General features: G+C 41.4%; 1 protein-coding gene across 14 annotated transcripts in view; it reads left to right on the forward strand.

Moving 5' to 3' along the window:
• eps15l1a (epidermal growth factor receptor pathway substrate 15-like 1a) overlaps positions 1 to 27,191 on the forward strand; it is a 395,032-nt gene that overhangs the window by 113,175 nt on the left and 254,666 nt on the right. For 13 of the 14 annotated variants that reach the window (XR_015751883.1, XM_043720767.2, XM_087976202.1 and 10 more), the window contains exons 4-8: positions 11,169 to 11,216; positions 11,303 to 11,398; positions 13,693 to 13,758; positions 15,990 to 16,115; positions 26,119 to 26,178. Coding sequence is in view for 13 of the 14 variants with exons in the window: in XM_043720767.2 (XP_043576702.2) it covers positions 11,169 to 11,216; positions 11,303 to 11,398; positions 13,693 to 13,758; positions 15,990 to 16,115; positions 26,119 to 26,178 (396 nt within the window). In the remaining variant the exon portion in view is untranslated. The remainder of the gene's footprint in view (positions 1 to 11,168; positions 11,217 to 11,302; positions 11,399 to 13,692; positions 13,759 to 15,989; positions 16,116 to 26,118; positions 26,179 to 27,191) is intronic. The other variant, XM_087976196.1, reaches the window with a different exon arrangement.

The raw sequence follows: 27,191 nt of genomic DNA on the forward strand, positions 1-27,191 counted from the left end.
TGTTTAATAGTTGACAGAATTAGATAAATTCTGTATGTTCTGTGTTAAATGGTGTCACTCAACTCAATGAGGGTGACAGTGTTGAACTCTACCTCCAGATGTGTCTTCCTGAGCACATATCTGTACTTTATCAGCTCTGATGTCCTAATGCTGGCCCAGTTTGTTGGAAAGTTATGTTGAAAAGGGAATTTGTAATTAATGCTGACAGACAGTTGAGCCCAGTTCTGGGAATTTTGAGGCAACTGAAGAGTCCACAGGAGCAGATTCAGTTGAGACAATGGTGGTGCCTCATACACTGGTGCTGTCAAGGTGGAAGTATTAGATACCTGCCAACTATGTTATACTGACAAATAAGCTGCTCAAGTGCCAGTTTAACTGAATCCTTAAATACATAAAGTGTTTACCAAGTACTTAAATGCATCCTTTCTTGAAAGGGCCATCACTGCCAGTAAAAATTGCTGGATAAATCTTGTTTCTGTCAACGAAGACTGAATTTACGCCAGAATGTTGCTTTGAGAAACTGTACCTGGCTATGACATTTTCTCAGTGAGAACTCAACAGAGCCCAAGTTAGGAATAGACTGGAGAGAATTTGGCCATGAATTCATCACTGCAACAATCCACTGAGCTGCCAGACCCTGGGTACTCTCTGTAGGCCATGTGATCAGTATTTAAGCTGTTAACTATCTGGGGTTGTCAGACTTAGCTAGTTGTGGTATTTTAAGATGTTTGATGCTTAAAATATCTGCTTCTACAGTGACTTCTTCACTAAGGAGTAGCATCATTTGTCCATGTTAGAGTAAAATATTGCAAAATATTTGTTGCACTTATTTTATTTTTGGCTGAGTTTAATGCTTGTGTGAAAGGCAGGAAAGTGATAGATTGAGGGTGCAGTTACTTTCTGATCCCACTGTCTGTACTGAACACATCCAGACCAGATTATTGCTAGAGCTCCTCCAGTGCAAGCTGGGATGAGGCCTCACTGTTTCCTGATAACAGATGGTAATACTCGCATTAGATCATATTGTGTTGTGGTGCCATCCTTCTGCTAGTAAAGAGATTTCCTGCTGTCATTTTTCCCTCTTCTTTTAGGAAGTCAGGCAGCATTCTTGGAGAAGGGAAGGTATGGTTGACTGTTCAGTTGTGAAACATTTAGAGCTGGAATACACCTAAGACCATAAGGAATAGGAACTGTTTTGCCCCTCAAACATACTCCAATATTCAGTAGGAGCATGGCTGATCCAGCAATCCTCATATCCACCTTCCTGTATTTTCTCCATTACCCTTAATTTTCCCACTGATCAAGAATCTTTCTTAGCCTTAGGTGCACACAATGCCTCTGCTCCCACAGGTCTTGGGGTAAGGAGTTTCAAAGACACTCAACCCACTGAGAGAAGAAATTCCTCCTCATCTCAGTCTTAAATTGGTGCCCCTTTATTCTAAGATGATGCTGTCTGGTGTTAGACACTTTCATGAGGGGAAACATCCTCTCAGTATTTACCCTGTCAAGCCCCTTAAGACATGAAAGAACTGTGACCTTGTCGAGCACTATGTATATTATAATTCACTTATTGTTGTGAACAGTATGAACATGATGTCCAGCACTATTGATTTAATGGACTGCAGCACTCTGAAAATGAATGGATAAACAAGCTTGTAGTTTTAATCAATTGAGAATAGTGGCAAAAGATGGATACCTGAAACTGTATTTATGTTAACTTTAAACAAACAATACTGTGGTAAAGATCACAAATTTTAATTATTTTCTTCATAACCAGCATATGAACGTTGCATCCTTTGGGAATACTAAATGATAAAATGATGTTTGGACACTATCCTGGAATATTCCATCATTGTTTGGTAAATATGTAGTGGTCGTTACTTCTGGTCATCATATCCACCCTCTAGTGGTGGCAGCATGTTACATAATTCTTAATTATTACTGAGATACAACTATGATTAGATTTGCAGTCTGCAGTAGCTGTCAAAGCAAAGTTACTTTCTTCATAGTGTTTATTTGGATTAGTATTATATTTTACATTATTTTATGGCTTGAAGAATAAATGCTTGCATATATACTTGTATTTATACTAATAAATACAAGCGATAATTAATATTGAGTACATTGTGTGAAGTCTGTGATTGAGTAATTAGTTGCTGAGGCTACTATGACCAAGCAGCATTGTGACATAAACTGAAAACATGTTTTTATCAGAATCTGTAGCTGATTATTTCCTGATAATTAATGGTAACAACCTTATCCATGGTCTTTGTATGAAAGTCTTCACAGCTGAAAGGCAAAATGCATTACTCAAGTTTACCCTGGTTACATCAAAGGGAATAAAGCATGTCAAATCTGGGGTCATCCCTGCATATGAATTGTGATGATGTTGGTGCAATTATTTTGAGAAATTAGTTGAAGACTATTTCAAAACTCTGCTTTGGCAGTTTGTGACATTGATGTAATCCACATTTCTCCGAGCTTTACTGTGATAAGTGACTTACTATAGCTGAGAATAGGCAGCTCGAGTAGTAGCTTGTGTTTGATTGATACCAAGGTAGAGGTAGTTTAAAAGCCCTTGCCCAATTTTTGTGTTGTAGTTATATATTTGATGTTTGAGGTACTGGTGAGATATTAAAGGGTTAATTTGCTTTGCTGACCTGCAGGAAATTGGATGTCCCAGGGGTAGGGTGGTATGTCTCTGTCTTACAGATGGAATGTAAAGAGTTTACATTCTCATCTCTTGCCATTCAGAGCCATTTGCATGGCCATTTCCTAGTTATTCAAAGTAAAAGAATTAACACGATCATCCCCTATTCAGAAATCAATAAGAACATTGCAGTTATATTCTGACTACATCCTGTAGTTAAAAAAAGAATTTACAACAGATCTGGCTATTAAGGGATGATTTACATTACATTGTTTCTGGAAACAGGTCACTGCATTGTGTCTTTTGACTGTGGGGGAGTGGCTGGGGGTTGTCTTGTGGGCATTACTGACTGTAATGTGAAACTCTTGTACTGTATAAGGGAAGAATTGTTTCCTTTGTTCAGAGAGATCTTTGACACCGCTCCGCAATTCCTGTGGTGTGTTAAGGGTTCCTCCAGAAAGCTTGTACTTGCTTAATAAAATTTTGGTTGTTCACAGAAGTTGGCATGTTGCAGTTGCACCAAGGCTGTAATGATCTCCAGAAAAAGAACCTAACACTAATCCTTGTATTTTGGGGTCTCACTACTTAGGATTTTTGGTTTGTACAGACAAAATGCACCCTTTCTGTCAGGTTCAGGTTGAATTCAAAAGGAATGAGTAGTAGTGAAAGGGTCCATTAAGTGCAAAGAAAACGGAGTAGCCATTTAGTCTCTCCAGCCCGGTACACACCTTATGGTTGAGCTGTGGCTTACCGCCATAAAAAAGGGGAGGGCAAAACTAGGTTATCAATATGGGTGACATGGTGGATCAATGGTTAGCACTGCTGCCTCACAGCACCAGGGACCCAGATTCGATTCCCGCCTCGGGCTACTGTCTGTGTGGAGTTTGCACATTCTCCCCATGTCTGTGTGGGTTTCCTCTGGGTGCTCCAGTTTCCTTTCACAGTTCAAAGATGTGCAGGCTAGGTGAATTGGTCATGCTGAATTGACCATAGAGTTAGGTGCGTTAGTCAGGGGTAAATATGGGTATTGATTCTGGGTGGGTTACTCTTCGGAGAGTCGGTGTGGATTGGTTGGGCTGAAGGGCCTGTTTCCACACTGTAGGGAATCTAATCTAATGCTTAGAGGATGGCCAGTTTCAGGACAGATCTGTCCCAGGTAAATTAGAATGAAAGATTGACATGCAAAACTGTAAAGGATCAATGGACCGCCTTCAGAGGAGATGATTAGGATACTGCTAAGGTACTTTTCCAAAAGCCAGACGCCTCTAGATGATGCAAGAGTTAGAGAGTAAAATGATGCCAAAGACGAGGCAAATGACATGTGCCAAGCTGACAGTGCAAGTGAGTGTCAGGTTTACCAGTGAATGTTCAGAGGGCTAACAAGAAAGGAAATTAGGGACAGATTGTGAATATGGGAAGAGATTGACAGCTAATATAAAGAAGAATTCAAACCCTAGTAAAACTCAATATGTGTGGCAGCATCTGTGGAGAGAGAAATAGACTTAACTGGTATGATTCTTCATCAGTTCTGAAGACAGTTCGATACAGTTGCCTTATGACTACCACTGAGGCCTGACCAATGCTTACTGTTTGAGATAGAAACACTGTTCAAAAGCTACAACCTGGCAGCCCTGAACGATGTGCCCATGAGTACGACACAAGCACTTTAACAGGAAGTTGCCTATGTTGGATTATTGACTGCTGGCTGAAGGAGTAGGTATTAATGAAATTCAAACCAGTATTCCTAATGTTTGGCTGTTGCAGCTTCATAATTCCATCAAAATGATTGTTCCATCCTGTTACTCTTGGATCATGAGAACAGTGTACTTGGCTCCAACTCTGCAGCTGCCCTGTCCTTTCAGGTACTCATTTTCTCTTCTTCACTATAACTCTTCCCTTCTCCTTTTCCTGGAATGATACAGGGTAGAATGAGATAATTTAGCCCATCATGTTCATGCTTATTGAAAGTGCTACCTAATTTGATATTTTCCCGTCCCGGTTCTTTCCCCAACCCAAATAAATGTAGTGATTTCATGTATTTATTTAATTCCCTTTTGAAATTTAATATTAGTTATGCTATCACTTTCAGGAATTGCATTCCAGCCTATGACAATTTGCTGTTTGAAAAAAATCATCTCTTTTCTTGAAGACAAATTTAATCTCATTATTGTTGCTTCACCTGACCTCTATAAACTCCCTGATTGAAATGGGACCTTCCATCTGTGTTGATCAGTACCACACTTCATGTTGTGCAGACAGCTGATTAACTATTGGACTATCCTTTAGTTGCTGTGGAAGTACAGTACTTGACAGAACATTTACAACCTGTTATTAACTTATGCAGTGAAACATGTTATGGAGAAGGTCACTGAAATTTGTGGTAATATGTCCCTGGTGTGACCGTCTTCAACCTTGAACACTGCTTTGTTTCCAATTGTTAGTAAAAACCTGTGTTTATTATTTGTTTTGATTCAGCTGCACAATAGGTTAGATATTTCCGTGTAGAGACTGGAATGATCTGGCACACAATATTCCTGTGCCACAAATATTTGTGACAAAGAGGACCGAAGTGTAAATTCCACAAATTCTACAGTTTTGTCCTTGTTATCCTGTTCTTGAGTGAGCTGCTATTAAGATAACAAACTAAACTGACAGGAGGTAAAGTGAATATTGCATAATATTTGGACAGTCAGCTCTTGTGTAAGGGGAATTAAATGATGGTTATGTTTAAATTCTAATTAAGGTTGCAAGTAACCTTTGCAGTATATCTATTAGCTTCCTGCTTCTGTGAATTACAATCCCCACATTTTCATACTTCTCCCTTGATTGACTTATAATAGTTTTATTCCTGTATTCTAAAATTTGTAAGTTAAAAATCACGCAACACCAGGTTGTAGTCCAGCAGGTTTATTTGGAAGTACGAGCTCTGAAAGCTAGTCCTTTCAAATAAACCTTCTAGACTATAACCTGGTGTTGTGTGATTTTTAACTTTGTCTACTTCAGTCCAACACCGACACCTCCACATCATAAAATTTGTAAAATAGTTTTACTGAATAGACTTTCTTCCCAGAGCCTGTTGTTTATTATAGGTTCATGCTCTACTGCATTAATTTATTTGATACGGCTGTCTGTCTGCTGGTCCTGTCAATAACTGAATGGTTACATATGAATGTGGAGCAGCAGTAGGCCACTTCAGCTCTTCCTTTGAACCAGCTCTTCCATTCAATAAAAGTATAGCTGATCTGATTGTAATCTCAGTACATTTTCACACCTACCTTTCACCTCCTTGATTAATAAGAATCTATCCACGCGTGCCTTAAAAATATTCAAGGACTCTTCTTCAATCACCTTTTCAGGAAGAGCGCTCCAAAGACACTGGACCTTCTGAGATAAGAGTTGCCTCATCTCTGTTTGCAAAGGGAACTCTTTGATTTTAAACAGTAGCCCTTAGAATTATATATGTTTAATCATCTCTTACTATTCTTGGACACAGGACTAGTCTGACAACCTTTCATAGAGTCATAAAGCAAGGGGATAGGCCGTTCGGCCCAAACTGGTCCATGCTGACCAAAGTGTCCAGCCATGCTAACCCTATCTGTGCTATAAGAGGGTGTGAGACAGACAGGGTGTGAGAGAGTGAGAGAGAGAGAGAGATTGATTGTGAAACAATGTGAGGAAGTGTGTGAGAGAGTGAGAGAAGAGAGAATGTGAGCGAATATGTGTGAGAGAATGTGTGCACGTGAGAGCGAAAGTATGTGAGTGTGGATGTGGGTGTCTTGTCCATTTTATGAGGAAAGTGGGCAGAGAAATGGCAAATGGAACTTAATGTAGCTAAGTCTTGCTAGAGGAAGGATGTTTTGAAAATCAAATAAAGGTAGAGTTTCATGGTGAATTGTAGGACCTTAAGGAATGCAGTGGAACAGAAGGATCTTGGAGGTCAGGTGCACAGTTCTCTGAAAGTGGAGTCATAGGTAGACAGGGCAGTAAAGGTGACTTTAGGCACACTGGCCTACATCAGTCAGGGCATTGAATATAGAAGTTGGGAAGTTATGTTGCAGTTGTACAGCACGCTGGTGAGGCCGCACTTGGAGTATTGCATTTTGTTTTGGTCACCTTGCTAGAGGAAGGATGTTATTAAACCGGAAAGAATGCAGAAGAAATTTACAAGGATGTTGCCAGGACTCAATCGTCTGAGTTATGGGGAGAGATTGGACACGCTAGGACTTTTTTCTTTAAAGTGTAGGAGACTGAGAGGGGATCGTATAGAAGTGTATAAGATCATGAGAGGCATGGATAAGGTGAATGCACTCAATCTTTTTCCCAGGGTTGGGGAATCGAGAACTATGCATCAGTTTAAGGTTAGAGGGGAAAGGATAAAAGGAAACCTGAGGGGCAATGTTTTTACACAGAGGGTGGTATGCATATGGAATGAGCTCCCAGTGGAAGTGGTTGAGGCGAGTACATTAACAACATTTAAGAGGCAATTGGATAAACACGTGGATAGGAAAGGTGTAGAAGAATATGGGCCAAGTGCAGGGGAACGGTGTTAATGTGGATGGACGTTTTGGTAAGCATGGACCAGTTTAGGCCAAAGGGCCTGTCTCTGTGCTGTAGGACTGTGACTTTTTACTACTCCTTGGATGCTGCCTGACCTGCTGTGCTTTTCCAGCACCACTCTAATCTAGACTCTGGTTTCCAGCATCTGCAGTCATTGTTTTTACCCTGTGACTTTGTATGATAGGTTCAGTTCTGTTCCTCACCCTTAACAATTTCTCCTTTGAATCCTCCCACTTCCTCCAGACCAAAGGGGTAGCCATGGGCACACTATGGGCCCCAGCTATGCCTGTCTCTTTGTTGGCTACGTAGAGCAGTTGATCTTCCGTAATTACACCGGCACCACTCCCCACCTCTTCCTCCGCTACATTGATGACTGCATTGGCGCCACCTCGTGCTCCCGCGAGGAGGTTGAGCAATTCATCAACTTCACCAACACATTCCACCCTGACCTTAAATTTACCTGGACCATCTCTGACACCTCCCTCCCCTTCCTGGACCTCTCCATTTCCATCAGTGACGACCGACTTGACACTGACATCTTTTACAAACCCACCGACTCCCACAGCTACCTGGATTACATCTCTTCCCACCCTACCTCTTGCAAAAATGCCATCCCGTATTCCCAATTCCTCCGCCTCCGCCATATCTGCTCCCAGGAGGAGCGGTTCCACCATAGAACACACCAGATGGCCTCCTTCTTTAGAGACCGCAATTTCCCTTCCCACGTGGTTAAAGATGCCCTCCAACGCATCTCATCCACATCCCGCACCTCCGCCCTCAGACCCAACCCCTCCAACCGCAACAAGGACAGAACGTCCCTGGTGCTCACCTTCCACCCTACCAACCTTCGCATAAACCAAATCATCCGCCGACATTTCCGCCACCTCCAAACAGACCCCACCACCAGGGATATATTTCCCTCCCCACCCCTCTCCGCCTTCCGCAAAGACCGTTCCCTCCGTGACTACCTGGTCAGGTCCACGCCCCCCTACGACCCACCCTCCCATCCTGGCACTTTCCCCTGCCACCGCAGGAACTGTAAAACCTGCGCCCACACCACCTCCCTCACCTCTATCCAAGGCCCCAAAGGAGCTTTCCACATCCATCAAAGTTTTACCTGCACATCCACTAATATCATTTATTGTATCCGTTGCTCCCGATGCGGTCTCCTCTACATTGGGGAGACTGGGCGCCTCCTAGCAGAGCGCTTTAGGGAACATCTCCGAGACACCCGCACCAATCAACCAAATCGCCCAGTGGCTCAACATTTCAACTCCCCCTCCCATTCTGCCGAGGATATGGAGGTGCTGGGCCTCCTCCACCGCCGCTCCCTCACCACCAGACGCCTGGAGGAAGAACGCCTCATTTTCCGCCTCGGAACACTTCAACCCCAGGGCATCAATGTGGATTTCAACAGTTTCCTCATTTCCCCTTCCCCCACCTCATCCTAGCTTCTAACCTCCAGCAACTCGATCCCCTGACCTGTCCGGACTTGTCCGACCTGCCCAGCTCCTTTTCCACCTATCCACTCCACCCTCTCCTCCCTGACCTATCACCTTCATCTCCTTCCCCACTGACCTATTGTACTCTATGCCACTCTCTCCCCACCCCCACCCTCCTCTAGCTTATCTCTCCACGCTTCAGGCTCTCTGCCTTTATTCCTGATGAAGGGCTTTTGCCCGAAACGTCGATTTTGCCTGTCTTCGGATGCTGCCTGAATTGCTGTGCTCTTCCAGCACCACTGATCCAGTTCTGTTTCTGGTCAATGATAGTTCCCATGATGTTGATAGTGCGGGATTCAATAATGTAATGCTGTGGAAAGTCAAGGGTAGATATTTAGATTCTATTTTGTGTAAGATGTGGCGCAAATATTATGCGTAACTTATTAGCCCAAGTTGGATGTTGCAGAAAATTGGGTTTCTATAATTCTGCCTTAATCATCCATTTTCGTGATACAGCATTGATTCCTTTGGTAAATGATGCTTTACATAAAATTGTTTTACTTAAAAGTTATGCTTTTTGGGAGAGTAGCAACAACTTTAAGTAAGGACTTCCCGTATGTTATCTTCAAAACTGCTATTTGATTGCATAAATAATTTAAAAATCAAAGCTTGCTGGATCTGTCAAACAACACCCATGTTTTCTAATAGTTTTCAAGCTCTCAATCTGGGAACAAAGTGCATAATTTAAATCTTTGGAGAACCTTCTGGTTCTTTTACATGCTTGGAGTTAGATCATCCATTATCTAAGTTTTTTTCTGAGGTGCTACTTTTAATTGTGCAGAACCTTGTGCTGGTTTGATGATAATGTTATGATTGGTTTTGAGAGCATGGATGGTGTTGCTTTGTGATTGGATGAAGTTAAAAATAAACCTATTGGTCTATAGCCTGGGTGTTGTGTGATTTTTTTTTAACTTTTAATTTGAATATAGGTTAAATTGTAGCTGCAATCAACCCAAACATCTTTGATTTGCATATGCATTAGGGTGCTTTATGGGTACGTTTCTAGTTATCCACACTTAATTCTGAAAACTGAAAGCTATCTAAACTATTAATATGAATCATGAAGCTGGATGATTGATACCTCCCCACAGATACCTGTAATTATTTCGGTTTGAATATCAGTAACAAAGCACCTCTTCCAGCAAAAATAAAAACAAATTTAAATTTCCTAATGTGACTCCAGTGTGTAATCTCTTCTGTAACTCTGTTCACCCTGGACATTTTTTTTCAGCACCCAAAAATTCTGTCGAATGGAAATAAAAATCGATGACTGTGTCACTCATGCTCTTTGATGCCTGAACGGGCAGCTGGAGTTACCCAACAATATGTGCACAAAACATGAGGACAAAAAACACAAAACACTGGACCTGAAATGTTGATTCTGCTTTCTCTCTACAGATGCTGCCACACCTGCTGAGTTTCTCTTGCACTTTTTGTCTTTGTTATGCATAAGAGCTTCATGTGAAAGGAATGAGAGTTTGGTGGGAAGGGTGTGGCTGTTGTCTAGTGGACCTTTCAGGAATCAACAGCATAGGTAGCTAAAACTAATGTCCATTCTTCCGACATTAGTTTAGGTTTCCTCCAGGTGCTCTGGTTTCTTCCCACAATCCAAAGACGTGCAGGTCAGGTGAATGGGCCATGCTAAATTGCCCATAGTGCATTAGTCAGGGCTGAAGGTAAGGGTGATCTGTGTGGGTTACTTCAGAGGGTAGGTATGGAGTCTTTGGGCCAAATGGCCTGTTTCTGCATTGTAGGGATTCTATGACCTCTATGACTTACACAGTTTTATTCGAATTAGCTACTTCTGTCTATTTCTTCTAATGATATTAACTCATTCCTGTTTATAGTTCAATATAACTACAATCTATCCTTTAGTATCACCTGTAAGACTTTACTAAACATGTTGATAGACAATTGGACCATTGCTGCTGCCATGACAGAATTCCTGCTCTATAACCAATTGTTATCTGATTGCAGTCCAGACTGAGATTCTCAAATGCTACATATGTGGAAGTGCAAGTGTGAAAGTGTCTGGGTACTAATATTTGTAGAAATGACATGATATTGCTCCAGACCAGTATTTGATTTTATTTACATAAAATTCATCTAGCCGTATCCTAATTTATTTTTTTGCTGCGCTGATGTTGCCAAGATCCAAATCACTACCAACCGAAGTGCAGTGTTTTGATCTCATTGAGCTGAAGTTAGCAATATCAAATATTTTAGTATAAATTTGTCGCGATTATTTCCACCTTTAACAGTTTTATAGCCTTCAAGGCCGTTTAACTTACTATGAATTGGTGTCATGATGAGGATGAGGTGTATTTAAGTCTGTTTCTGGAATACAAAATGGAAGAAAACAGTGCCTGATAATTCCTGTCTCTGTTCTTGAGTTTGTCAGGAGTGGGACAGATCCCTTTGGCTACAGTGCTTATGTGACCCTTCATTTGTCTCTGCAGATTTGGGATTTGGCAGACCCTGAAGGCAAGGGCTACCTAGATAAACAGGTATGAGAGTCATGCTTTGTCATTGATTCTGCTCCAATGATTATTCACTAATTCCTCTCATACTTAACCCTTTGTTTACATTTTAGGGCTTTTATGTGGCTTTACGCCTGGTAGCGTGTGCACAGAATGGCCATGATGTTAGCCTGAGCAGTCTAAATGTGACATTGCCACCACCCAAATTTGTAAGTGTCTAAACCTCTAAACAAATTCTAAATCAGTGTATTCTGACTGATATGACATTAAAGGTGTGCAGTAGAATTCTGAATTGTTAATTTACACTTACTAACTTCAATTAACACAGCTGTATTTTCAACATAAATTTGCATGATTTCTCTTGTATTATTTTTCAACAGGAAATGTAATTGGGCATGCTATTTGCAAACACATTCTTCCATTTTCCTAAACTAGCCAAGTGAAACTGCTTGTTGTCAAGCTTATGACTGAATACCTATTGATGTTGCTGTCATGATCAAACACTTTTTCAAATACCTAGTATCGAGTCTCCTATTCAGTACATATTCCATGAGGTTCAGCAATGGTTCAAGGTACAGTGGTAAAAGGCTGCAATTCTGTCACAGTTGGGTGACTGTTACTTGTGTGAAAGATCACTGTACAAGAACTGTTTTCCACTTTAGGATTGGTAGTGATGTATACTGGTGCTATATCGTATAGCGGCATCAGTGTGGTGCTTTAAGGCTTGGTTCAGAGGTAACACTTTACAAGTTAGTATTTAAACCCACTCCATGATTGCTCAAAATGATGCTCCAGTGCATTACTGAGAGAATGCAACATTGTTGGATGTACCATACATGTTGCCACAACATTAAACTGAAGCACCATTATCATTTTCAGATAATCATAGGGTGATGGCATCTTCTATCTTATGAAGAGAAGGGCAGTCCTCTGTTGTCTTAGATAACATTTTTGCCTCAACCATTATCACAAATGCAGATTTTCTAGTCATTTTCTCATTTACGTGTGGCACACAAATTAGTTCCTGTATTTCCTCCATTATTTATTTGACTATATTCAAAAGTAGCACACTGGCAATGAAGTGCTTTCGTTCATCCTGTCATTTTGTGAAGCATTTAATAAATGCAAGTTTATTTGTTCTTTCCCTTGTTTTCATTCTTTTCTGTGCTGTGTGTTAGAAGAGATTATGGGTCGTTCTGCTATAAGGCACATTTTGTCAGTGCAAATTGGCTATAACGCGTTTGGCGAATTTTGGATGTTGTTTGGATAATGCAAACTTTCTACTGAACAGGTATAGTGATTTTCTATTAGTGATCTTCTGCAGTATGATTTTCCATAGCGGTTTTCCGTAGCGTGAGGTTGCAGAGGAACACAGCTGTCGTGTTATACCAGAATGACCTATAGTTGTGTCTTGTTGGTTGGGTAAGGAGTGTGAATCAGTTATAAAATGGGAATGAAACAATGCAGAAGGAGGTCAAGAGATCCATCATGCATGTACTGTTCTTGAAGAAATCTATCAAATTAGTTGTACTCTTCTGCTCTTTCCCCATTGCTGTGAACATTTTCTCCTTTCAAATATTTATCCAGTTCCCTTTTGAAAATTATTGAATCTGTTTCTAATTCACTCTGGCCATGCATTACAAATCATAACAATTTGCTACTTAAAAAAATGTTTTCCTCACGTTGTCTCTAGTTCTTTTGTCAATTGCCCTTAACTTATTGTCTGGTTACTGATGCTTCTGTGATTGAAAACAATTTCTTCTTATAATATCTATCAGTGTGTGCATTGATTTGAATACTGCTTTCAAGTTTCCTTTCAGTCTCCCATGATAGGAGCAGAATAGCCCTAATTTCTCCACATAGTTGAAATTCCTCATCTCTAGTACTTTTGTCGTGGCCTTGCTAAGTTCTTAGTAAATTTAGGCTCCTGAATTAAACACAATACTTAGCTGAAGTCAGTGTTTTATAATGGTTTGGTTGCATGTGCTAATGTAAGTTTCATTTGTAGTTTGTACGACTGCATTGTTATTCTGGAGGTTCTTTCCTGGTGTTTGTTAGTGTTGTATTCTGGGAGAATTGGCCCTGGTGTGTACTTACACTGGTGCTCTGTACTTAAGGAGGATCAGTTGCAGTGTGTACTAGTGCTATATGGTTTGGTTGCTTGACTTGAAGTACATAGTGCTGTTTGCTCTGACAGCAAAAGTTAAGGTATTTATTCAAGTTGTGTAGTCCTGGAGAATCAGACATTATTATTAGATATTTCCATTTATTGTGAGTTGTTGTCCATTGTAGGTCTGAAGTAATTTAATACTGTCCCAGGAAACTTGTCTTAGATAGGTAAACTTTGTTTCCTCACTGAAAGTAAGTGTTTCAGATACCCTACATTTTTCAGTTCTTATTTCATGGCTGGTAAATAAATGCAGGTATGGCTTATTCCAAGTCTTCACTATGTAGAACTTTTACGTAGTTTTTTACTAATGGATTGTTTTTTATCTTTTGGCAGCATGACAGCAGTAGTCCCTCACTGATAGCACCTCCTCCCTCCTCAGACACGCAGTGGGCTGTAAGGGTGAGTCAGACAACCAATTTCATACAATCAAATTGGGTTAGTTTTCATCTTGGATAACTGTTTGAGTTGAGCTTAGTTTGATTGCATTGCGAGTCCCTGCTGTGAGTTCCGCATGAACGTTTTATTTGTGTAGGCTCACCTTCAATCTAGTGAGAGTAGTCTAATCATTGAGAAGTGCTGTGATTTTGTACTAAATTAACATGAAAGCTACAAAGGATTACTGATAAAGGGCTTATGCACGAAACGTCGATTCCCCTGCTCCTCGGATGCTGCCTGACTTGCTGTGCTTTTCCAGCATCACACTCTCGACAAAGGATTACTGGAGCAAGGTTGGAATAATGCAATCCATAATGGTCTTCTAAAGTTGGAGGGGTTCAAAGAAGTTTTATTCTAAGTTTTACATTGACTTTACAAAAAGAACAAAGAAAATCACAGCGCAGTAACAGGCCCTTCGGCCCTTCAAGCCTGCACTGATCCAGATACTCTATCTAAACATGTCGCCTCTTTTCTAAAGATCAGTATCGCTCTGCTCCCTGCTCATTCATGTGTCTATCCAGATACATCTTAAATGATGCTATTGTGCCTGCCTTTACTACTTCCGCTGACAGCGCGTTCCAGATACCCCTCTATGTAAAGAACTTTCCACGCATTTCTCCTTTAAACGTTTCTTCTCTCACCTTGAACTTGTGACCCTTAGTAATTGAGTCCCCCACTCTAGGAAAAAGCTTCTTGCTATCCACCCTGTCTGTACATCTCATGATTTTGTAGACCTCAATCAGGTTCCTCCCTCAATTTTCATCTTTCTAATGAAAATAATCCTAATCTACTCAACCTCTCTTCCGGCAGCCATAATGATGTTCTTTTGTGCAAGGTATAACACTAACCAACAGAGAGTTTTACCTGATTCCCATTGACTCTAGTTTTGCTAGGGCTTTTTGATGCCAGACTTGGTCAAATGTGACATGATGTGAAGGATAGTCCCTCTCAACTTTTTTGTCCATGTTGGAATCAAGGCTGTATAGAGGTCAGAAGCTGAGTGGCTCTAGTGGAATCCAGTGAGCAAGTTATTGCTAAGCAAGTGCTGCTTGATAGCACTGTTGATATCCTCTTCATTTGCTTTCCTAATGATTGAGAATAGACTGTTAGGGCATTCATTGGCTGGGTTAGATTTGTCCTGATTTTTGTGTACAAGATTCACCTGGGCAACTTACCTTATTGTTAGGTAGATGCCAATGTTGTGTATTCCTGATGTGTTAATGTGTTAAAGGTAGGTACTTAGCAGATGATGGATGGTAAAGGAGGACTGAAAATTGTGATTGTCCTGTGAGTTTTTATAGTTCTTCTTTGAGGTGGCAACACTTTGTGTAAATGATCAAAACTTGATAGATATTTAGTGTCAATAATAATGAAGAAAGGTTTCTGAAAAAAAAAGATGACAATTCTGGTGGGCAGACAGGAAATTGAAGTTCACAATCTAAAGAGCAGCTTGGAACCTCTTGGACATTTTGGAAGTTGCTTGACATTGCTGTTGGCATCTCTTAATGAATAGTGGATTAGGATTATGGCACCTAATGGTCTATTCCTGCTTCTGTTTTTTTTTTAGTTGTATCTATTAGGTTATGCCAGATTGAAGAGGGTGGGCATAGATAGAAAGTAAATGATCAATCATCGACTGCTAGATTATCTATATAAGGCAGAACTGACTTGAAGCAAATCAAACATTGAAAGAAATCAGATTTTAATTTTTTTTTGTTGTCTCAAAATGTCACTCAATTATTTTAACCATTGTTGTATGAGAGAAAGAAATGTTCTATGTCGTGGGCTTGTGCTAAGAAGATTATTGAATTTAGGGTGGAATCAAAAGCATCATGGTTAAAAGATAATCAGAATGGGGTATTGATGTGGCATTAGGCATGTGGAGAGAAAGTGATATAGATAAGAACTTCACTTTGTGAGAGGTCACGGATAGTAATTGGTGCCAAAGGTATTGGAGATCCTGACAGAAATGTAAAACAACTATCAAAGATGTGTGAAAACAGAGGTTCAAAAATGTCTAACACAATAAATGAATGGACTGACCACATGAAAAGTAATTATGGTAATTGGAACAGACCAGAAATTTCAAGACTAATGAAAGCATGTTTATCTAGGTAGCCTTTAAGACCAGCATCACTGCATTTTCAGCATGTTGGTAATAGAAAATTTTAACCCATCTTGTATCCTTCCCACAGCCTGAAGAGAGAGCCAAATTTGATGGAATTTTTGAAAGTTTGACTCCAGTAAATGGTCTCCTCTCGGGTGATAAGGTCAAACCTGTGTTGATAAATTCAAACCTACCGCTGGATGTCTTGGGAAGGGTAAGCATGTTACATCTAAGCACATAGTTAATTTAATCCAAAACTTGTCTTGAGGTTTCAATTGTTAAATCAAAACTTGAGTGTAATGCAATTTTAGTTCATTTCATTTTTTGTTCGAAGGTAGAAGCCAATGATTTAAACTAGGGCAGGTTGATGAAACAAACCTTGTTGATCTGCATGCAACAACAGAGGAGGATTTAAAACAAACAGCTGTCATCCAATTCTATGTTCAGCACTTTATCCGTGACCAGTGAAAATAGTTCTGCACTTCTTTATTCAGTGCTGTCTTCAGATTTGTTTTGAAATCTTGCTGAAAGGAATGTTACAGATACTTATAGGAAAATGTTAAATTCAGTCCATAAAAAGAATTTTGATTAATCAGGAAAGGATAAACTTTGGAGGAATATAAATTCTAATTTGTAATGTATCTTTAGAATAGAAAGTTGTCCACCTCAAGGTCCTGTGCACTCAATTGGTAAGTGGACTAGTTTTTTTGATGTTTTCAGTAGTCTCTTTGGGACTTTAGAATAGTGGGAATGGAGGTTAGTGCAGTTGAATGTTCCTCCTGCAGAATGTGGGAGGTAATGGTCACCACTAGTGTTCCTGCTGATGCTGCTGGGGGAAGTATACCCAACTCCAGCTCATCACAAACCTCATTAGGGAATTGGAGCTGGAGCTGGATGAACTTTGGATCATTCGGGGGGTGGTTATTGAGAGGAGTTACAAGGAGGTAGTCACACCTCAGGTACAAGAAGAAGGTAGATGGGTTCCCGTCAGGGGAAAGAGAACAGGCAGGCAGTGTAGGGATCCCCTGTGGCCGTTCCCCTCAAAAACAAGCATACTGTTTTGGATACTGTTGAGGGAGATGACTTACCAGGGGTAAGCAATGGGCCACAGGTCCCTGGTATAGAGTCTGTCCCTGTTGCTCAGAAGGGAAAGAGGAAGAGGAGCAGAGTATTAGTCATGGGAGACTCCATAGTTAGGGGGACAAATAAGAGGTTCTGTGGGAACGAGACTCATGGTTGGTGTGTGCCAGGGTTCGTGATGTCTCTGACAGTGTTTTTGGAATTCTGAAGGGGAAGGGGAAGGGGGAGGGGCCTCAAGTCGTGATCCAGATAGGCACTAACAACATAGGTAGGAAAAGAGTTGGGAATGTAAGGCAGAAGTTCAGGGAGCTAGGGTCAAATCTTGGAGCTAGGATAGTGTTGTTATCTCCGGTTTGTTACCTGTGCCACGTACTAGCGAGGCGAGGAACGTGGAGAGAGAGAGAGGAGCTGAACAAGTGGCTACAGGGATGGTGCAGGAGGGAGTGTTTTGGATTCCTGGATAATTGGGGCATTTTCTGGGGTTGGTTCGACCTCTGCAAACAGGATGGTCTTTACCTGAACCAAGGCGGCATCAATACGTTGGGGGGGGGGGGGGGGTTGCTAATGCCCTCCGGGTGTGTTTAAACTAATGCAGCAGAGGGATGAGAATCTTGTAGTTCGAGTATACAAGAGGTTGAGAGTAGGGAGGTCCGAAATAGGGTTTCAAGGTTGCATGAGGGCACCGGCAAGTGTGTCTACTTCAATGCCAGGAGCATCCGGAATAAAGTGCGTGAACTTGCAGCATGGGTTGGTAACTGGTATTTCAATGTTGTGCCCATTTCAGAGATTGGTTATTGCAGGTTCCAAGATTTAGATGTTTCAGTAAGAATAGAGAAGGTGGTTGGTGGGGGGGATGCATGGGGGGAAAGTGGTGGTGAGGGTGTTGAGGATGGTGCGTGTGTGTGTGTGGTCTCCGAATAGTTCCAGAGATGTAGAGGAAAGAATAGCAAAGATGATTCTGGATTGGAGTGATAACAACAGGGTAGTTATTATGGGGAACTTTAACTTTCCAAATATTGACTGCGAGTACTATAATTAGAATACTTTGGACAAAAACGGACCCATCTAATGTGTGCAGAAAGGTTGCCTGACACAGTATGTAGAGAGGCCAACTAGGGGCAAGGCCACATTAGATCTGGTATTGGATAATGAACCCAGCCAAGAGTTAGATTTGGAGGGAGGTGAGCACTTGGTGATATTGACCACAATTCGGTTATGTTTACTTTAGTAATGGAAAGGGATAGTATATACAGCAGGACAAGAGTTATAGCTGGGGGAAAGGCAATTGCAATGCAGTTAGGCAAGATTTAGGATGCATAGAATGGGGAAGGAAACTGCAGAGAATGGGCACAATTGAAATGTGGAGTTTATTCAAGGAACAGCTACTGTGGGTCTATGATAAGTATATAGCTGTTAGGCGGGGAGGAAGTTGTTGAGTGTGGGAGCTGTGGTTTAATAAAGAAGTTGATTCTCTTGTCAAGAGGAAGAAGAAGGCTTATGTAAGGATGAGACATGAAGGCTCAGTTAGGGCAGTTGAGAGTTACAATTTAGCCGGGAAAGATTAATGAGAGAGCTAAGAAGAGCCAGGAGGGGAACGTGAGAAGTCGTTGGCGGATAGGATCGAGAAAACCTTAAGGCTTTCTATAAGTATATCAGGAATAAAAGAATGACTTGAGTAAGATTAAGGCCAATCAAGGACAGTAGTGGTAAGTTGTGTGTGGAGTCCAAGTAGGTCGAAGAAGCGCTAAATGAATATGTTTCATCAGTATTCACACTAAAAAGACAATGTTGGCGAGGCAAATACTGAGATACAGGCTACCAGACTAGATGGGATTGAGGTTCACAAGGAGGAGGTATTAGCAATTCTGGAAAGTGTAAAAATAGATAAGTCCCCTGGGCTGGATGGGGTTTATCCTAGGATTCTCTGGGAAGCCAGGGAAGAGATTGCCAAGGCTTTGGCTTTGATCTTTACGTCGTCATTGTCTACAGGAATAGTGCCAGAAGACTGAAGAATAGCAAATATTGTTCCCTTGTTCAAGAAGAGGAGTAGAGACAACCCTGGAAATTATAGACCCGTCAGCCTTACTTTGGTTGTGGGTAAAGTGTTGGAAAAGGTTATTAAGAGATAGGATTTATAATCATTTAGAAAAGAATAAGTTGATTAGGGATAATCAACACAGTTTTGTTAAGGGTAGGCTGTGCCTCTCAAACCTCATTGAGTTCTTTGGGAAGGTAACGAGACAGGTGGATGAGGGTGAACGATTGATGTGTATATGGATTTCAGTAAGGCGTTTGATAAGGTTCCCCACGGTAAGCTATTGCACAAAGTACGGAGGCATGGGATTGAGGATGATTTAGTGGTTTGGATCAGAACTTGGCTTGCTGAAAGAAGACAGAGGGCGGTGGTTGATGGGAAATGTTCATCTTGGAGTTCAGTTACTAGTGATGTATCGCAAGGATCTGTTTTGGGGCCACTGTTGTTTTTCATTTTTATAAATGACCTGGATGCGGGAGTAGAAGTATGGGTTAGTAAACTTGCAGATGACACTGAGGTCGGTGGAGTTGTGGATAGTGCTGGAGGATGTTGCAGGTTATAGAGAGACATAGATAAGCTGCAGAGCTGGGCTGGACTTTAATGCGGAAAAGTGTGAGGTGATTCACTTTGAAAGCAGTAACAGAAATGCAGAGTACTGGGTTAATGGTATAATTCTTGGTAGTGTAGATGAGAAGAGAGATCTCGGTGTCCATGTGCATAGATCCTTGAAAGTTGCCACCCAGGTTGATAGTGTTGTTAAGAAGGCATACAGTGTGTTAGCTTTTATTAATAGAGGGATTGAATTTCGGAACCATGAGGTCATGCTGCAGCTGTACAAAACTCTGGTGCAGCCACATTTGGAGTATTGCGTACAGTTCTGGTCACCGCATTATAGGAAGGAATTTGAATTATTGGAAAGGGTTCAGGGGAGATTTACTAGGATGTTGCCTGGTACGGAGGGAAGGTCTTACGATGAAAGGCCTTACGATGAAAGGCTGAGAGACTTGAGACTGTTTTCATTGGAGAGAAGAAGGTTGAGGCATAGGAGATAATCAGAGGGTTAGGTAGGGTAGACAGTGAGAGATTTTCCTCAGGTGGTGATGGCTAGCACAAGAAGACATAGCTTTAAATTGACGGGTGATAGATATAGGACAGATGTCAGAAGTATTTTTTTTACCCTGAGAGTAGTCAGGGCCTGGAACGCACTGCCTGCAACAGTAGGTAGACTCACCAACTTTAAGGACATTTAAATAGTCATTGGATAGCCAAATGGACAAAAATGGAATAGTGTAGGTTATTTGGACTTCATATTGGTTTCACAGGTCGGCGCAACATCGAAGGCCGAAGGGCCTGTACTGGGCTGTAATGTTCTATGTTCTAATCCTTACGAATTGTAGAATTTAGTAGTTTTTTTCATTATAACTGACTTCTTGTTCAATAAAACAGTTTATTTGATTTTTAAATGCTCAACATGCTTGAAATAAGTTTGTTCCAAGTGTGGACCTAATTTTGTAGACATTGAATATTTTACTTTCACTGTTTCCAGTTTCTGTAGCTTTATAATCCCATATTTTCTGAGATGGTATCAGACTACTTTTCCATCCCATATATTGTGACTTCCTAAATCTTCAATTTGCAGCCTTTTAAAAATACATAAGAACATAATTGCGCTGAGTGTTAATGCCGCTTGGGGTATTACACTGAATCACTTCCTCTTGTGCTCAATATGTGCACGTTCACTCGTGTCATAAAGTCATAGAGTTCTACAGCATGGAGACCAGTCTTTCAGCCCAAACTGGTCCATGCCTAGCAAAATGTCCATCCACACTAACTCTGTTTCCCTGCACTTGGCACATGTCTTTCTAACCCTTTCCAATCCATGTATTTGTCCAAATGCCTTTTAAATGTTAATGTACCTGCCTTAACCACTTCTGCTGGCAGCTTATTCCATATGTGTACCACCCTCTGTATAAAAATGTTGCCCCTCAGGTTCCCTTTTATGCTTTCCCCTCTAATCTTAAACTGATGTCCTCTAGTCTTTGATTCTCTGACCCTGGGAAAAGGACTGAGTGCATTCACCCTATGCATGCTTTTCATGATCTATAAGCTACCCCTCAGGCTCCTATGCTTGAAAGACAAAAGTCCTAACATGTTCTACATGCCCTATAACTCAGACCATTGAGCCCTGGCAACATCCTTGTAAATTTCTTCTGAACTCTTTCCGGTTTAGTAATATCCTTCTTAAAACAAGGTGACCAAAATTGTACACAATACTCCAAATGTGGCCTCACCAACGTGTTGTAGAACTGCAATATAACTTCCCAACTTCTATACTCATCACCCTGCCTGATGAAAGCCGCCATCACTGCCCTGTTTACCTGTGATTCCACTTTCAGAGAACTGTGCACCTGAATTCCAAGATCCCTCTGTTCCACTATATCCCTTAAGGCCTGGTCATTCACCATGAAACTTGTACCTTGATTTGACTTTCCAAAATGCAAGACCTCACACTTACCCATATTAAACTCCATTTGCCATTTCTCAGCCCACTTCTCCAGCTGATCAAGGTGCTGCTGCAATTTCTGACAACCTTCCTCACTGTCCATGATACCGCCTATTGTCATCTACAAACTTACAAATCATGCCTTGTACATTCTCATCCAAATTGTTGATATAGATAACAAACAGCACTGACCTCTAAGGTACAACACTGGTCACATGCCTCCAGTCCGACAAGCATCCTTCCACTATTACCTTCTGCTTCCTACCATCAATTTGCCAGCTCCCCCTGGATTCCATGCGATCTAACCTTCCAGAGCAGCCTAACATGTAGAAGCTTATCAAAGGCCTTACTGAGATCCATAGAGACCACGTCTCCTGCCCTTCCGTCATCAACCTTCCTGGTTACTTCATCAAAGAACTCAAACAAATTTGTGAGGTTGAGTAGATTAGGATTATTTTCGTTAGAAAGACTGAGGTTGAGGGGGTACCTGATTGAGGTCTACAAAATCATGAGAGGTTGAGACAGGGTGGATAGCAAGCAGCTTTTTCCCGGGGTGAGAGTCTCAAATACTAGGTGTCATGAGTTCAAGGTGAGAGGGGAAAGGTTTAAGGGAAATATGCATGGGTAGATCTTTACGCAGAGGGTGGTGGATACCTGGAACATGTTGTCAGCAGAGGTGGTAGAGGCGGGCACGATAGCGTCATTTAAAATGTATCTAGACAGATACATGAATGGGCAGTGAACAGATGGATACAGATCCTTGAAAAATAAGTGACAGGTTTAGGTAGAGGATCTGGATTGATGCAGGCTTAGAGGGTCAAAGGACCTGTTCCTGTGCTGTAATTTTCTTTGCTCTATGTTCCCGTGCACAAAGCAATGAATTAATTCTTCATTCGCGTCACTTCCCCCATCAACTCCGCCCCCCGAGCCCCCAGTACCTTCCTTTGCACCTGTAAAAGATGAAAATTCTGCCAGCACACCACCCCTCTCACCTCCATCCAGGCCGCCAAACAGTCCTTCCAGGTGAAACAGCGGTTCACCTCCCTCTCCTCCAACCTTGTTTATTGCATCCAGTGCTCCTGATGTGGTCTTCTGTACATTGGGGAGACAAAACATACACTCAGGGCACATTTCAGCCAGCATCTCTGCAGGGGCCAACCTGACCTCCCAGTCACCACACATTTTAATTCTCCTTCCCACTCCCTTTGCGATATGTCCATCCTTGGCCTTCTCCATTGCCACAGCGAATCAGACTGCAAGATGGACGAACAACACCTCATCTTCTGCCTCGGCAGCCTACAGCCCAAAGTCTCAACATTGGTTTCTCCAATTTCAAATAGCCCCCCTTCCCATCTCCCGACTCCCTTTCTAGCCCCTCCCTCTCCTTTCCATTCCTCTGACCAACCCTTCCTTCCAGCTGCCAACCAGATATATTGCTCCCATCAACCAACCAGGCCTTACCTTCTTCCTTGCTCACCTATCCCCACCTCACCACTCCGTCTCTCTCTCTCCACCTAAAATCCTCCCCTCCTCACTTTATCTGGAGCTCCCCTTACACCCAACCCACTCCTGAAGAAGGATTACACCCAAAATGTTGACTTCTCCACCTTCTAATGCTGCCTGGCTTGCTGTGTTCTTCCAGCCTCCTGCTTGTCTATCTTGGATTCCAACATCTGCAGTTTTTTTTTGTCTCTAATCAAAGACTAGTCAATCACAGTCTGGCCCAGTCACACTCATTAGCTGACAGACAATGCTCCAGACACCACCATCAACATCTCTGGATGTGAACTGTCCCACCAGTAGGACAAAACCAGCAGAGATGGCAACACAATAGGGAGAGAGTTGTCTTGGGAGTCGCCCACATTAACTCTGGACTGCGTTAAGTTTCAAGGCTTCAGGTTAAACATGAACAAGGAAACCTCCTCCTGATTACCAAGCACTGTCCTCCCTCACTTGATAAATTAGTACTCCTCCATGTTGAACAGCACTTAGAGGAAGCACTGCACATGGCAAGAGCAAGAATGTATTCTGGGTAGGGTATTTTAATGTTCAGATTTCATATTGAGAACACCCTCTATCATGTGTGGCAGTATCAACATACTAAATGGGACAGACTTCATAAAGATCTAGCAAGTCAAGACTGGACATCCATGAGGTGCTGTGGGTCATTAGTAGGACCAGAATTGTATTCTAGCACAATCTGCAACCTCATAGCCTGGCAATAACCCCAACCCAACCATTGCCATCAAGCCAGGGAATCAACCCTGATTCAGTTGAGAATTTAGGAGGGCATACCAGGAACATACTGAGGGTTACCATCCCTGAATCCCACACTATCAACATCCTGGGGATGCCATTGAACAGAACTTCAACTGCACTCACCACATAAGCACAGTAGCTCCAAGAGCAGGTCAGAGGCCGGAAATACTGTGGCGATTAACTCACCTCCTGACTCCCTTAAGCCTGTCCCCCATCTACAAGGGCAGGCCAGGATCGCAATGGATTACTCTTCACTTATCTGGATATGTGCAACACTAAGAACATTTAAGAAGCTTAATATTATCCAGGACAAAACATTGGCTGGTTTCACCACCGATGTAAATTCCCCTCCAGGCAACCATCATCCTGACTTGGAAACATATCACTGTTCCTTCATTGTTGCTGGGACAAAATTCTGGTATTCTCTTGCTTAAGGGCATTTTGGGTCTACCGACAGCACGTGAACTACAGCACTTAAAGAAAGCAGCTCATCACCACCTTTTAGAGGGCAGTTGGGGATGAGCAGTAAATGGTGGACAGCCTGCAACTCTCACGTCCCATGGATGAATTTAAAACCACACTGCAGTAATGTTTTAATCCTCTCCTAGTCTCATTAGCCTAGCACTGTTGCATTTGCACCCAAAAGGTAGATATCCAAGGTTGAGTTAATATATAATAAGCAAACAGCAGAAACAAATGCTTGATCATTAATCTTTAATTTTCACTAGAAACATCCCATGCTGCCTCTGCATAAAATTGATTTATGACTTACTCAAATTGATGTGAAATGTAAAACAGCTTCCACCTTCACCCATATCAATCTTTGAGCCTTACCACCTATCAAATTGTTTTCTCAAACAAGAGAAGCATTAGGTTACAAACTGCTATTGTTGTTAGAATTCTCAAAGTTTTAACCTCTGTAATTGTGGAAACCCTAAATATTTTACTGCATCCAAGCAAATTAAAGAGATTTATGTGTATATATGTTTGACTGCACAACTCTGAGGCACTGGTCAAACAGTCAGAACTTGGAAACTGGTTGACGGAAATAAAATAAGAGAGTCTGAAATTCCAGTAGGATGAATAGATCTTTAGTTCCAAATAAACCTCCTGCTGGTGAATGGAAAAATGGGAATAGTCTTGCTGGCAATATTTGCAACATGTGTTGTACCTCTCCAGTGTGGGTTAGAGTCCAGATACAGCCATTGAAAATACCTCAATCAGTCCTCAACATGTTCTGATGTTAAATTACAGTCCTCTAAATCATCTTGAGAAGAACAGCAGATCAAAAAGGTAACACTGCAGATATATCTAAGTTAATAACTACAGGCCGACCCCTGTATCTGCAGAATTGTTTCCGCAGTTTCAGTTACTTGCGAATTACCGCGCCCCAAACATATGGGGAACAGAGGGACCAGGAGGCACTTGGGAAGGTATGTTTCTCATTGAAGTGAATGGGTTCACTCTGCTCCGCGGCTTTGGGATTCCACAGTAGGTCCTGGAATGTATCCCCTGCGGGTACGAGGCGATCTGCTGTATTGATAAATTTAAAGATCGAGTGTATCGTCTCAGTTCTGTTCAGCGTAATTTTGAAATACCTGTTATGGTTTGCTGAATTACCTGATTATAAGTCCACGAATGGGAAAGTATCACCCTCAATTTGGAATGAAGCACAATGAGAAGCCAAATAATCTATACAATAAAATGTTCTTGAGCTTTGAACAGCCATCTTACTTTTGCTCAAATTCTTCTTTGAGTGACCAATGTTATTGATATTAATATATAAACAATTCCAATAATACTCGAGAAAAGCAATAAACTTGCCCATTCAGTTAGCTATTTTACATGATAAAAGTCTGAAGTTGATTTGGGACCTGAGCTCTATATTATTCAGCTTTCATTGTGTTCTGCAACTTGCCAAAATGATGAGCCAGAGTGTAAAAAGGGACATGCTTGTCCTGGAAAACTTCCTGAGGGTATTTGTAATGTTGGCTTATTATGTTAATGTTGTATGACTTTAGTAATTTTATATAATGTTTATTTGCCCATTTAATGTGGGCAATCAAATAACAGACTTCCAAAATGCAAGGGTATCATTCTTAAGCTACAGCTCAGTACAATTTTGGACTGGCACTGTAATTGAATTTAATACTGAAGAGGAAGTGCTGTTTACGAAGAGAAATTCATGAAATGCCCAAGCTTGATTGAACACCTTTATCAAGATGGAACACAGATGGTATTTTGGTTGTGTACATCTGTTGTGACTCTGATAAATTTCACCTCTGCCCTCTTCTAGCTAAGACAGTTTGATTTCTTGATTTCAATTTTTTTTCCCATTAGGTTTGGGATCTGAGTGATGTTGATAAGGATGGCCACCTGGATAGAGATGAGTTTGCTGTGGTAAGTCTTGTCTTACCTTTGGTTGCGTGGTGAAAGCAGAATATCTCTGATTGAACTGGGCCTTTAAAAGTCAATAACCTGAATTTTGGTAGTTGCTACAAATGAACAATCTGATTAAAATTTGCTCATACAAATGAATGCACTGCATTTTTTGATGTGCTTTTCTCCTTCATTTAGATAGTCACACACTTGCTCTCTTTTGCTTGCCCTGTATTTCTTGCTCGCTTGCTCTCACTTTGTATCTCTCTCTTTCTTGCTGACTCTTGCTGACTTGCTCCCTCTTATCTTCGCTGCCTTCCCTATCTCTCTCTTTCTCTATCCTATGTTTTCCACATTTTCCTGAGGAGGATAAGAATTATCAGTAAACTGTCTGATCATATGTCCTTCACTGCTTCGCAATTTATAAGCCTATCAATCTGTGCACCAACCTTTTGCCATCTGGTAAGTGATTTGTGGTAGAGATAAAATCCCAGAGGTTACATCTGAGCCATTAGATGACCTTTAGTGATAAAGAAGAGGGTAGGATTATGTTTTGGGTGTTGCAGGCACACCTGGAGATTGATGCTTAAACCTGTGTTCAGATCCAAGTTCCTCGAACTTGAGATAGCGAAAATGTATCCATTATGGGATACGGGGTTACTGGCTAGCCCACATTAGTTGCCTAATGAAATAATATGATACTGTTGATTCTGGAAATAAAAATAAAAACAGGGAATTCTAAAAATACACAATAGGTCAGGCGGTGTCTGTAGGAAAGAAATGCTGTTTCAGTGGTCTTTCACCAGAGCAGGTGAAAACCAGAAATGGTGTAGTTTTCAATCAAGTCAAAGTGGGGGTAGGTTAGGAAAAGATCTCAAAGGAAAGCCTGTGATAGGGTGAAAAACAGGAGGGATTAAATGATAAGGGCTTGTATTGCAGAGCCAAGGAGAGTGGCAATGTCATGAGTAAAGAAATAAAATGTATGCCTAGAGAACTAAAACTATAGGAACCAGGACTCTATAGACCGGTGAGTG

This window comes from Chiloscyllium plagiosum, unplaced genomic scaffold (genome assembly GCF_037043375.1).
Source record: "Chiloscyllium plagiosum isolate Xiang-an unplaced genomic scaffold, Cpla_swu_hap1 HiC_scaffold_28, whole genome shotgun sequence".
Lineage (NCBI taxonomy): Eukaryota > Metazoa > Chordata > Chondrichthyes > Orectolobiformes > Hemiscylliidae > Chiloscyllium > Chiloscyllium plagiosum.